At 52.1% G+C, this 13,989-nt stretch overlaps 1 protein-coding gene across 1 annotated transcript; it reads right to left on the bottom strand.

The window, feature by feature from the left end:
• Positions 1 to 11,709: 11,709 nt before the first annotated feature.
• Positions 11,710 to 13,624, bottom strand: Ascl2 (achaete-scute family bHLH transcription factor 2). Its single transcript, XM_021169140.2, has 3 exons — positions 13,615 to 13,624; positions 12,541 to 13,340; positions 11,710 to 11,980 (listed from the first exon to the last, which is right to left on the bottom strand). The coding sequence occupies exons 1-2, from the start codon at positions 13,622 to 13,624 to the stop codon at positions 12,559 to 12,561; spliced, it is 792 nt and encodes a 263-aa protein (XP_021024799.1). The 3' UTR covers positions 11,710 to 11,980; positions 12,541 to 12,558.
• Between the last annotated feature and the right edge of the window lie 365 nt (positions 13,625 to 13,989).

Here is a 13,989-nt window from a genome sequence, read left to right as displayed (position 1 = left end):
TTCAAAGCCCACCTCCAGTGGCACACCTCCTCTTCATCCTTCCCAAACAGTTCCATCAACAGGTGACAAAGCATTCAAACAGATGAGCCATTCTTATTCAAACCACCACACTGGATGTGTGCATATTCTCTCTCTCTCTCTCTCTCTCTCTCTCTCTCTCTCTCTCTCTCTCTCTCTCTGTATGTATGTATGTATGTATGTATGTATGTATGTATGTATGTATGTGTGTTTCACCTGCTGACAGGAGAGGCCAGTTGACCTACCTCTTTTAAAAGTGGAAGATCTGTTAAGATGGATGGTTTGTCTGCCTGATGTTAGTTGGTTGGTTGGTTGGTTGTTGGTTGGTTGGTTGGTTGGTTGGTTGGTTGGTTGGTTGGTTGGTTGAAAGAAGGCTAGCTGGTTGCCCAAACTAGTCTCCCATGTATCTGGAGTATTTTGGAGTGCCTAGCATGTATCTGGGTGTGTGTATGTAGGTGTGTGTTTGGGGTGTCTGCATGTATCTGGGTGTGTGTATTTATGTGTGTTTTGGAGTGTCTCTGTATATATCTGAGCATATGTTTTTTGTGATGTCTGGCATGTCTCTGGGTGTGTGTTTTTAAAGTGTCTGGGTGTATCTGGGTGTGTACATGTACATATGCTTGCTTCAGGATATCTCTGCATGTATCTGGGTATGTGAATATGTGTGTGTTAGTAATGTCTCTGCCTGTGTATGTGTGCATGGTGCACCACCACAGGGTCTTTGTGCCTGTGCCATTCCCCTGCTCATGAAGAAGGGAGGGGCAGCACTTGGCTGCCTGGTGTCTTGTCAGCAGGGCCCTGGGGCTGAGGGCTGGGCTTGAGTGGCCAGGGCTGGGCCAGGCGTTTCCAGCTTCAGATGAAGCAGAGCAGAAACAGAAGCTGGAATCCACCCCCAGTGGCGGCCCTGCCCAGAACAGGTTCAACCTGAACCAGCCTGGTGCTGCTTGGGGGTGGGGTGGCTGCCACCACAGGGGAAGGGGAGGCCAGGCCTTAGAGGTGGTGCTGGGCCTGGCTGCCACCCTGTGTCCAGGTCTGTTGCCTACTGCCTGTCATCTCTCTGTCTGTCTTGCTGATCCTAAGTTCACCAGACCCACCTGCCCTGAAGTCCCCAAACCAGCTGAACCCCCTGACCTCCCTGACTCTGCCTGTCAGCTCTGCACAATTCCAAGTTTCCTCTGGGGCAATTGAATGTGCCTGAGGCAGGTCAACTAGCCTATCCTACCATCACCAGCCACTCAAGTTCTATTTCCCACCTACAGGTACCCCATGTCCACTCCAGATGTGCCCTGTCTCCAGGTTGTTCTTGGCTGAGCTCTGGAACCTAGATACTAGGTCATTAACAACTCATGAGGGTTCATGGGAATGTTAGAGAGGCCAGTGATCCCCAATATCTCAGTCCAGAGCCAATATGGTAGGGAGGAGGTGCCCTGCTAGTCTGTGTGTCCCAACCTACTCCAGCCATCAAAGCTCTAGAGAATAAATGACCTGGCCTCTTCTTTTAAAAGTGGAAGATCTGTTAAGGTGATTGATTTGTCTGTCTGATGTTGGTTTGCTTGTTGGTTGGTTGGTTGGTTGGTTGGTTGGTTGGTTGGTTGGTTGAAAGAAGGCTAGTTGGTTTCCCAAACTAGCCTTGAACTCCCCATCTTTGTGCCACAGCCTCCTAAGCACTAGTACCACTATGCAAGTGACTCTGCTTCAGAGGTTAATCAAGCAGGAAAGATCTCTTTGACCATTCAGAATGAGGCATCTCAACCAGATGCCTGTTCCCAGGCTGCAATGAGAAGCCAACAGCATAGGCCAGTTCCCACCACAGGACTTCCCAGCAGCCAAGGATGGGCGATAAGAACCAAAATGGAGCCCATCCATTGACCAGTGTCTCTCAACTCATACTTTCTGGCCATCACCCCAATGCCCTAATATCTCAGATGGAAGTCAAGCCCAGTAACTACCTACAGCTCTGCTCAGGGGCTCTCAGTGGCCATCTTTGGTAGAAACTCAAGCTATCACTCTAGCTTTATCCCTTTTGGGTACCAACATAGAATACATCAGGAAGACTGGGTTGATTTGCACTTGCCCAAGAAAGGCCTGTCTATAGCGTTGTCTATAGCAGTTGAACCAAGGACTATTAGAAGCAAGGAAGAGGGTAGAACTTTATGAGGTCACCAGTGGTCACCTTTAGAGACCACGGCAGTCAATGGCTTGAAGGAACATGTGTGTGCTTTGTTCATGTGAAATTCAAGCACGGCCCCTAGGTGTGGTAACAGATATCAGAACATGGCAGGATTGGGGCCAAGTCTCAGGGAAGCCTGTGGCTCTGGAAGCATTTGGTGTGGTGACTGAGGGATTGTCTAAACATAGATGAATGAAGATTTCATCAGTGTGCACATCAGACTCCTGCTCAGAAGGATACCTCAAATGAACCACATCAGCCATTTCCTGACCTCCCCGAGACTTAGAGATCCAGAGCATCTTGGGAGAGGGGTAATGGTAATGACAGGCTTGTGTCCCTGGGACAATTGACTGAGGGCATACTCATGGGGTGGGGGTGGGGGTTGTAACACTGTCCCCAAAGAGGCCCTTGCTTCAGAATTTGGGAGCCCCCTAGATTAAGCCCAAGGATCATGCCTCAGTCCAGCCCAATCTCCAGTCTTCATAAACCCTAGGAAATCCTCTAGTGTCCCCTCTTCTTTTACACCAGAGAGACGGTCAGAATGCAATAGCTTTAGGGAGTCCAACAGGGTTCTAGTAACCCTGACCTCAACAACAGGGTGGATACAGATGGCTGGGACAGGACATTGGCACAGGTCTAAAACTTGCTCCTCTCTATTCCACTTGCTCTCCTTCTACTACACCTTCTTCATCCACAGGCCCAAGCTGACCATGACCTCTAGGGTTCCTCCTGCCCAGCTGTGCAGGTGACCAATGCTCAATCTGCTGCTCCCTCAGCACCTGGTATCCCCAGACGGAAGGCAGGGTAAGCACATTAGAGAAAGAGGAATAGAAGGATGGGCAGGTGAGGAGTGAGCAGGGTCCTACCAGACCCTGCCTTTTGGATGGATGGAAAGGCATGCCCGCACCCACACCTAGCCTCTCTTCTATACTGCTCTCTAAAGAGTATATCCAAGGGGCTGGGGTGGGGAGGAAGGGTATCTCTTGGAAGGCTGGGAGGAGGAGCCCTCAGCAAAGTGAATATAAAGTTGCATCATTATAAGATGGCTCTGCCAGAGTGAAACTAGGGACACGCTGGAGATACAAAATGAAGGAGAGATTACTGGGAATGTGCTGGAAATACAGAATGAAGGAGGGATGACTGTCAGGAAAATGCCAAGACAACCCCAGCACTCATCCACTCCTTAACCCTAGGCTGTAGGGAACCCACAGCCTTTCCTAGCCTCTACAGCAGTGGTTCTCAACCTGTGGGTTGAGACCCCTTTGGGAGTCATATGACCCTTTCAAAGGGTTTGCCTAAGACCATCAGAAAATAGATATTTACATTACGATTCATAGCAGTAGCAACATTATAGTTATGAAGTAGCAATAAAAATAATTTTGTGGTTGGAGATTACCACAACATGAGGAACTGTGTCAAAGTGTTGCAGCATTAGAAAGGTTGAGAACCACTGCTCTTGCCCAATCCTAGGAACTCAGTTCTACCAGCTACAGGCCAGCTATAGAAATCACACTGGTATTCAAGAGGAAGAAGGTGACAACCAGAGTGGTCCCAGGGAAGACAACCAAGGCTCAGCCTCCACACCTGTAAAATGGGCACAGGCTAAGAGTAAGCAGGAAACACCTCAAGTCTGGTACCCCAGCAGGGTAAACTGAGGAAGCTCTCTGCTCTGAAAACTGGCCTCTAAGCACCCCGTTAGTTCTAAGCATGTTCAGAGAAATATTGACTAGATAAGTAACCAGGATCCCAACCAAGTCCCAGGGGTGGTCAAGGCTGTCACCTCCGATGGGAAAGTCAGAGTAGCTATACACAGAGTGGGCTCAAAATAGGAAAAAGGGCTGGAGAGCCATCAGACACATGTGTTGTGCACCCAGGTGTCCGGGTCAGTCCTGAGAAAGCTGTCTGCCTGCCTGGCTGCCATAATCACGTCCTTGAAGTCCTGGCTTCAGAGTGGGATAAGAACCTCAGAAACTATGCTCACCTGACCCTCCAACTACATTTTTACACAAAGCTGTCTACCCTCAAGCCTCAGTCCTACTGTCTGACAAGTGGGTCTCTACTTTCTGTGCCCACCATGCAGGAGGGTGTGGTTTATAGAATAGCCAGCCTATGGGCACAATTGGATGTAGTTAGGGAGGAGCTAGGCCATAGGTGTAGTTGGATATATAAAATCCAGCACAGATCTCCCCAAACCTAGCTTATAAGACAGCTGTTGTCTGAGTTAAAGGCCCCACCCTCCAGCCTACAAAATGCATTCAAATAAGAGACAAATATTTGATGCTCCAAGATATGACCCAGTCCAGCCTCTACCACTCCCCGGCTTTCATTTGGGTATTAATTGCATTCATTTTGGAAATTTGCATATTTATCAATGCAGCCAACCTCTGGGGGACTGGACTAAGCCTGGGGCTCCCAGGCAAGCACCAGGTGCAAGGAAGACAGGGTCATTAAGAGCCTAGGGCTGCCCCCACCTCCCAGATAACATCACAGCACAATCAGCAGTGTGAGCCACAACACTTAGAGGAACAGGCCCAAGGGACAAGCTACGGGGAAAACTGCAATCTACCAACAGGTGTGGGAGGCAACATCCCTGTTTGATTGGCTCCCAACACCCCATAGCTGGAGCCAGGGATATTGTCACCTGTCTGGAGCCACTATCACATGATGTCACAGCTAGAAAGGGTCCTTCTTAGCTATGCAACCCCTGGGGGAGGAGGGAGTCCAACCTACCCTCCTAAGCCCCATCTTGCCAGGCTGGGATATTAGAGAGTAGCTTTTACTCTCTGGTCAGGTCATAGACAACCTAGTCTCAGGAGAGATATCTCTCCCATGGCCACATGGAAACGCAGATGTCTCTGTCCTCACCAGACTTGCCCAAAGAAGTACCTGCTTCTCCAGGGTAGGATAGCAGTGAAGGAGAGGTGTGGCCTCAGATGCAGCTATGTAGGAGGACCCGCCCTTCCTGTCTGATGGGGGCTACACTGTTGCCTATACACACATGCTTGTCAGCTGAAGCCACAACCACCCAGTCATCCAGAGTACTGGTCTTTTAAAAGGAGGTCACTAGGGTGGCCTTGCTCCATATGACTTGGGTTCCTTGTAAAAGGGACCAGGACACAGGCACACAGGCAATGATCACATGAGGACACAAAAGAAGACACCATCTGCCACGTAACACCTTGTAACACCTCTACCTTGGACTTCTAGACACAGAGAAATATCCCTTAGGAGATGCTAAGGTACTGTCCCTGGACCCGGGGTCCAGCTGACTCACCTCGGCCTCTGCAGCTGTCATGTTCCTAGGTCCTTCTGCTGCTCTGCAAATGTGCCCCCCCTCCCACTCTGGCATTAGTAAATGGGCCAGCTTTTTCCTGGTTCTGGAGGTATGGGCAAGCAGCACCCAGCTGAATGCCCACAGCCCTCCCTGATAGGCTACAACAGAGTGTAGGTGCCGGGAGGGGTGGGACAGGAGGTAGAGAGACTGGGGCTGGCAAGCATATCCTACCCTGCTTCCTATAGCTGAGTGACCTTGGGCAGAGTCACTCTGGGGGAGTGACAGGTGGTCCCTGCCCTCCGGTGGCTGGGACTGCACATCTGGGAGCCACCTAGGCATCTGGCAGCTCAGAGCTCTGTGGACTACTCCAATATGTAAACTGGAAAGGGTGGGGGAGGGGAGCAGAAGCTCATAATCTCAGCAGGGGTCCTGCTAAGCATTTGGTGGTAGGAGGCAGGATTCTCTGCCTTCAGGCCTCTGGCCAATCACCTCACTCCAACTTGGAGCCAGGGAGTTATAGGCCAGATCAATAGGGGCAGGAGCCCATAGGTTCTGGCGACCCGGAACAGGAATCAGCCCTGAGTGGACCATACCTACTTTCAATCCATCTCTTTCCTTTTCATCCTTTCCTTGTGCTCACCAAGGAGAAGATCTGAGGTGAAGCAGGGCCTGGTAGTCAAGGCAGAGTTACCTCTTCCTGTCTGCCTTTTAGGGAGTCCTTCCTGAGCCTCAGGCACCTGGCTCTGGTCTCCAGGCTCAGAGCATGGGTCTTTTCCTCACATGCTTGGAAGGGATTAGAGTGTCCTAGAGGTCTGAGCTGGGTCCTGGCTCCTCTCTAACTGGCAGACCAGTCCCTCCATGTAAGCAGAAAACAGCAAACATCCAGTCCCTGCCTCAGGCAGGCATAAGGGGTGTGTGGCCTGCTCATATGGAGTCCTTCTCTGGGTACCTATGGCTGTTGGATAGGGTAAAAACCTTCAAAGAGGCCAGGAGGATGTGCCCCCCCCCGGAGGGGGGGGGGGAGGTTGGAACTTTCTGTGTCTTTGTGCTATGTCTTCTCCCTGGCAGCATCCTCCACCCTCCCTCCCCTAGTCACCTGTCCTCACAGCCTAGACCCCATACCATCAGCTTCTGGATCCTGTCTTTCTCTCATCTCCTCTAGGCTCCAGAACAGAAAGCCATTCCCCAGGCCCTCAGAACTCAGAGCCAAGCCAAACCACCCACTCGGACTGAATCCAAGAAGCCACTCACTGGACCAGACCCCTCTTTCAGGAGAGCAGAGGCTGGCAACATGCACCTACCCAAGGGCCTACCTGTGCTGTGAAGCCTCCAAGGCCCTCCCTGTCCTACCTTCGCTCTTGACAGCCCTAGATCAGGGCCCTTCAGCCTCACTCCACACTGGGGTTTGCCCACCCTGTCACCAGGCCAGTTGCTTCTGGACACAGGATGTGCTGCTTTGGTGCCCACATCTCTGAAGGTCACCAATCTTATGAGAAGGGAGGGTGTGTAAGAGTAACAGGGCCCCGTTGACAAAAGTGATCCATGTCACAGCCCTTCTGCTGCTGGACGTGCCTGGGTGTCACTATCTTCAAGGGGCTGTGGTCTCAAGAGGGGCAGGAAGCAAGTGATATGTGGGGCCTCTTCACATGGCAGTTCTGTGGGTGGCTTGAGGACCAGCTTCTTAGGCATCAGACCTCTGTAGCCCCATGGGCCCCACAGTATCCCTATCTTGAAATTCCTGCTACTCTTACCTTTGACCCCCTAGTGGGAGGGTGAAGGTCAGGAGACTCTGGAGTATACTTGTTCAATAAGGAGACATTGTTGCCCTGTTCGTGTCCAGCCTTGCCACCCACACCATAAAGTCTCCCAGTTAAACCCAGAGCTGAGCAAGCTAGGTGTCCAAGGACCACATTTCCCATTCAAACCAGAACTTGGCTTCAAAGGCAGGAAAGAGATGAAGGAAGCATGAAGAGTTAAGGGACAGGAAACTACATCTGTCTCTAGGAAAGAGACTTCCCTACATCAAACGGACAACTTCTTATGCTGAAGATATTGACAGGGGAGTAAGGTCATCCTAAGTCTCTCTTTGTTGTGGCTGTTGTTTGAGACACAGTCTTACTGTGAAGCCTTGGTTGACCTGGAACTTACTATGTAGATCAGGATGACCTAAAATTCATAGAGCCCTGCCCCTCCCCACTCCACCCCCAGTGCTGGGTTTAAAAGCATGTGCCACCAAGCCTGTCCTGTCCTTCTCTTTCCCACCAGTAAGTAAGGATGGACAGTACTGGCACACTATGAAAACTACTGGACTTTGGCCATGTAGTACCTCTGGGGTATTGGGAACTATGTCCTGTCTTAGTTTCTGTATGCCAGCGAAATGTTCTGGCATTTGCACGTCTAACTGGCATTATGCAACAAAAAAGACAGATGGCAACAACATGCATGCCACTTATTCTGGTTGGTCTTTTATACTTGAGGGTGACTGATTTGGGAAACTACCACCTCTGAGATACCAAAAAGGAGTTCTCAAAACTCTTCTATAGAAGTCTGTAGTATGTTGCAGAACCTACATGTACCCTCCTGTGCTTTAATCCTCCCGCACCACAACAACAGAACACTGTATGTGACAAGGGAAAGGTCCCCACATGTTTACAATGAGTAAAATTGTTTCTCAAAACATTCTGTTTTGTTTTGTTTTTTAGAGATCATTTTGTTTTCTTTGTAGCTCTGGTTGTCCTGGAACTAGATCTGTAAACCAGGCTGACCTGAAAATCAGAGATTCGCCTGCCACTGCCTTCTGAGTGCTGAAATTAAAGGTTTGCACCACCATACCCAACATCTCAAAATATTTTCAATGGGCTGGAAAGATAGCTCAAACATTTAAGTACTACAAAAACATGAACACACAAGTTTGACCTCTGCACCCATATAAAAACCCAGGCTTTCCAGGCAGCCAATATACCCTATAAATGAGCTTCAGGCCCAGTGAGACCCTGTCTCAAAAGCTAAGGTGCAGAATAATTGAAGACACCTAACATCAGCCTCTGCCCTCCACACGTACACACACATTGCACACACACATGCACATGTACTATACTTATGCATGCATACATGCACACACAAACATTTTCAAACTATGGATGGAGAGCCCTTGAATATAGAGAGCCAACTGCCATTAAATGGCTCCTTTCCTGACAATGGCATTAAATTAGTGAGTGCAGGACAGAAAGCACTGAAGAAAGAGAAGCTTTGCATTTTAAATCCTCTCACACTACTCCTTTGCCCTTTTAGAGTAAGACGTGGGCCTCAGCAGGCTTCCTGTCACTACAATATAAAGACTTGAAATAATCAGTCCGTGAGCTCTGACGTTTTGGGCCACACAGCATGATAGGAACACACGGCAGGAGAAGGCTGCTCAAAACCAAAGAAAGATGACAGACAGAAACCTGCTGAAACTCCACTTGCTTTGCTCTGTGCCTCAGACATTCCTCAGGCTGCCCTGGACAGCCTGCATATTGCAGCAGGAGGATTGTTTCTCTGTCCCTGTAGAGTTCAGGGTTCTGGGACTCCAAAGGCTGATTGATAGCTGGACTCCCAGGACTGCCTGGACCCCTTTGGGAAGACAGTATCTGGGGAGTATTGTGTCTTCAATGGTGCTACCCAGAAATGAAAGACACCTTGAGTAACATAGCCTTGATTGACAGACTAGCCTAGAAGCTCAGCTGAACCCTGGGGTATCACAGGACATGTGAGTACCCCACGAGGTCAGCACTATATAGACAGATGGATACAGTTCCAGACTTCTACTGTAGCCTGGGACCCAATGCATGGCCAGCCCCTAGACTGGTATACAAAGGACACATTATCTGTCTGGAAGATGGCATCCACCCAAGATTGGTCTCCCAGGTGTGGTGTCTATGCTGCATGTGGCACGTGATCCCTTGCAAGTTTGGTGTTTAGACATGGGATGGACCCTGGTTCTATACATCAGAAAAGGAATGGTGCCACTGGCTGGCAAGCTGCACTTTCATCACCGTGGGTGATAAAGGGTTTCCTTAGGCAAGGAAATTGTGCAGTCTGGAGATGCTTCAAAACCACGTGGAGGAAGACAGCAGGGTGGAGTTGCAGAAGCCTCCTTAAGCCACAACCCAGCTATGGGCTTAAGCAGTTTCTTTCACTTGATTACCCATGAGCTGGTACATGCCTCTTGCCAATAGACTCGTCTCCAGCAGAAAGTAAGTTCCCTGAGGTTGGAGTTTCTGTCAGACACAGCAGTACACCCTCATTTCCTGAAGCAGAAGGGTTCCTTTGTGCCTGGGTTGTGTATGCGCCTACTCATGCATGAAAATCAGAGGACAACATCAAGTGTTGTTCCTCACCTTCCACCTTGTTTGACATAGGAGGGTCTTGTTTTTCCGTTGTGAGTGCCAGCCTAGCTGGCTTGCACACCTCCTGAGATTCCCCTGCCTCTGCCTCCCTTCTTTCCATAGGATTACAGATGTGCTTTATATCCAACTTCTCTGTGGGTTCTGAAGAGTTCAATGCAGGCCCTTATACTCGCACAGCAAGCACTGTCACCTACTGAGCCATTCGCCTTTCCTCCTCCCTAACCCCCATCCTCATCCCTACCCCTTTGAGCTTGGACTGTCCTCCTATCTCAGTCTCCTAAGTGTTCAGATTACAGATGTGAGCCAATAAAGTTGCTTAATGAAGACTTCAGAGATATCCCATAATACAACAGGGGCACACCATTGACACCACTGGGAATTTATGGACACAAGGAAGCTCACGCTTCCAGCAACCCTTCCCTTCCCCATAACCCACTTTAAGAAACAGGAAAGAAATCAGGGGACAATTCAGATCCCCTAGTTCAGTGAACACACTGGCTGGCAACGGGATCCTGGGAAGAGGGTGGCCCTCCCTCAATGGCCTTGCCATGCCCCATTTTGTCCTCTAAGGCAGGTCCACTCAGTTTTGTGGCTCCAAGCTGTGCTTGGCCTGACCCCAACTGAGCCTGACCTTCATCAGAGAAGCTGACAAGCTGGGACCAAAGTTACAGATTCAACTTTGACCCTGGTTTTGGGGTTCTGGGTCCTGCAGGGAAGGAGCCCAGCTATCATGATACAGATGAGCTTCTTGTATACTGCCTTCTGTATAGCCACCACAGGTACCTGGAAGGCATCTGCTCCATTGCACAGCACTTCCTGATTCCCATAGCTCCAACGGTTGTGTCCTGACCACTCCCTTCTGAAGGGATGCCTAAAGCACCCTAAAAACACCTGGGGATCCCCTCAGCCCCTCCCAAACCCCTGCAATAAAAGGGAGCTTTGGACACACGGAGACTTCAAAGCTTCGGAGTCTCGGGGTCAAAGGTGGAGCCAGGTAATATCTTAGCAATCACAGCTTGGCTCCCTAGGCTAGGGAACTTGGGTGGGGAGTACTGAGGAAGCTTCCAGATCTTCCTTGCTCACTAAAGAATCTTAAAGTAAAGATCTATCTGCTGGGCCTCACGATGGCCACTGACCCCAGCAGTCAGCAGCGCACACTGGCTGCAAGCTCATGGGCAGGTTGTCCAAAACCTGGGAGGGAGCTTTAAGCTCAATACCATTTGCAAATAAGGCAATTTGCCAAGGGCCACCCAGATGGTAAGGAAGAGAGACCTGGGCCTAGAGATGCTCACAATCCAGAGCTCTGCCTTCAGCCTAGCACCCTGCACTTGCCCCTCTCACACAGATCCTTCCCAGGGGAGAGCCACCCTGGAGGGCAGACACTGGCTCACAGACAGCTAACCTGCAGGAAAGCCCTTGCCTTCCAAGGTGTCTGAATTGCTTTTCCATCTCGGGAGAGATGGCTAGAGTAGGCACCCAATACCTTTGTATCCACCCATGCAATACAGGTCTCGAGAGAAATCTGCACTAGTATTATCCACCCCAGCTTAGACCGCACCTGGGGAACAAGGGTGAGACAGATGCAAGGGTGAGGAGAAGGTACAAGGCACTGCAAACACCAATGAAAAACAACTTTTATAGAATAGTACACTTTGCAACAGCAGGGTTCCCACACTGGCCAAACATCAGTGTCAGTATAGGCTTCAGAAGAGGAAGAAGAGTGCAGCCAGGCATCTTGCCCTCAGGGCCCAACCGGTCCACACTTTGGCCAGGTTGGAAAGTTCTAGACAGTGGGGGTGAGGGACAGAGGTCATCTTTATTGTGCTCCAAGCTTAAGGATCCTTTGTATAAAAATAATTCTTCATATTTTCACTAGAGTCCTACAGCAGTTCAAGTTAATTGATAAAAAGTAGATTGTCATTGTAAAAATCTTTATCCTGAGAAATTTCCAAGTCCTGACGCAATGTCCAGGAGATGGAAGATGTCATTCCGCGGCGTGGAGGCCGAGCAGAGGTCAGTCAGCACTTGGCATTTGGTCAGGCTGCACTAGACAGCATGGGTAAGGCATAGGCCCAGGTTTCCTGGGCTAGAAGCGCAGGTAGGTCCACCAGGAGTCACCCAGGGATGCAGCTGTGAAGAAGATAAAAGGTGTCAATGTGTGCGGACACCGCCCCACCTCCCAAGGCGCAGTAGGCAGTTTCGTTTGCTTGATTAGTTTTGGAGTCTCAACTCATGGGTGCCTCGATCCGCTCAGAGGCGCCGACGGGGGCGGGGCGCACGCTCAGAGCCTGCCCGCCGTGACTCAGGGGCCCGCTCCAGCCGACTCACTCGGCACCCCGGCCCAGGACGCGATTTGCAATGCAAACTCACCCCGCCTCCAGCACCCGACTCGGCCCGGCTCTGACAGCACTGGGACCTCGCCGGCCCGGCCCTGAGGCCGCTCCCCTCCCCTGGCCTCCCCTTCCCCCACCCACAGCAGAGCTCGGAGAGGAAGTTTTGCAATCCCGGACAAACAAACGCCGGTCTTGCTCAGGCTTGAAAAAGGTTGAGGAAAAATGAAGCGTGCGCGAAATCCAAGCGATCGCCCCAGCTGAGCCGCGGCTGCACAGGGTCCCCGTGGCGCTAAGTGCCAGGCCCGCCCACCACGTGTCTCCCTTACTGCTTCTCCTCCCCGCCGTCCTGGAACTTACCTTAGGGGGGTGGGATGCTCAGTAGCCCCCTAACCAACTGGAAAAGTCAAGCAGCTCCTGCTCCACCGGGCTTAGCTCTCCCTCGCAGCTGCTTTCCTCCGACGAGTAGGCGGAGCGCGGGGAGGTAGGCTCAGAGCAGCCCAGGCGGTCCGGGGACGGAGACGTAGAGGCGCAGGACAGAGACGCGCTGGCAGGGGAGGCAGAGGGCTGCGCGCACTCATCGGACGGCCGAGTAGCGGGTGTTAACAGCCCCCCAGCGAGCGCGGCACGCACCGCGTCGTGCTCTGCGAGCAGCCGCTGCAGCGCACGAATGTACTCTACCGCGGAGCGCAGCGTCTCCACCTTACTCAGCTTCTTGTTGGCGCCGCCGTGCGGCACGTGCTGCCGCAGCGCCTGGAAGCCCAAGTTTACCAGCTTTACGCGGTTGCGCTCGCGCTCATTGCGGCGTGCCACGGCAGCCGAGCTGCTGCTGGCCTCGGCTGCTCCAGATCGCCGCCGCCGGCTGCAGCGCAGCAATTCCGGAGACGCTTGTCTCCGCCGAGCAGCGCAGGCTCCAGCGACTCCAGACGAGGTGGGCATGAGTCTGGGCAGCGCGCCGCCGTCCATCAAGCTTGCATTCAGCCCCTGGGCCCCTGCTACGAGTTCTGGTGCGGCACAGGAAAAGTGCTCGCGAGGAACCGGGTGCGGTGGGAAGTGGACGTTTGCACCTTCACGGGCCTCAGGCAGGGCACTGCTGCAGGACTCCCTAGGGCACGCGTCGCTGGCCTCCTGCAGCCCTGGGACCCCGTACCAGTCAAGGTCTGAAAGAGTAGGGAAGCGTGGTACGCTCGTGTCCCGCGCGTGCTGTCAGGCGCTCCCCAAGTCTCCCTTTACGCGGCTCAAGCGGCTCCTTTTTTTTTTTTTAAAGTATAGATAATTCTCCTCCGCCCGCCACCGCCTCCTTTCTCACGCCCTCCTTCCTTCGCCTCGCCCTCCCGCCACGCTTCACCCTCCCCTTGGCGTACACATTCTGCAAAGCTGACACCGCGCGCTTCCACCCCCACCCCTCCCGGGTGCAGTTCATGGCCTACTGACGTGCTTCCATGCTCCGGGCAGATGCTTAGCTTATTGCGTCCTCGAAAAATCCTCGAGTGCAGATCCCGAACTGCGCTCCGCAGGTCCCGCACACTCAGGGGCTGAGAGAGGGTCCGAATGTACTCTACAGGCACCTCCACTCGTCCTGGTGCTCAGCCCTTAAGCCCCAAGAGCTGCCAGGTCTCCGCACACCTAGCGCTTGCAGCCGGATGAAAAACCCGACCAAGCTTTGCGGTGACCAAGAGGTAGGAGGTAGAAGAGCGCGACCCCCTAGGGTAGCACGAGCCTCAAACCCGCACCCACGTCCCTCCCCCTGGCGGAGGAGGCGGGAGCCGGGGTCTCAGCCAATCTGGGATCGCCCGTTTGGCCAATGAC

This window comes from Mus caroli, unplaced genomic scaffold (assembly GCF_978045245.1).
Source record: "Mus caroli unplaced genomic scaffold, Mus_caroli_1 scaffold_8, whole genome shotgun sequence".
In the NCBI taxonomy this organism is placed as follows: Eukaryota; Metazoa; Chordata; class Mammalia; order Rodentia; family Muridae; genus Mus; species Mus caroli.
This window is presented reverse-complemented; position numbering and strand designations above follow the sequence as displayed.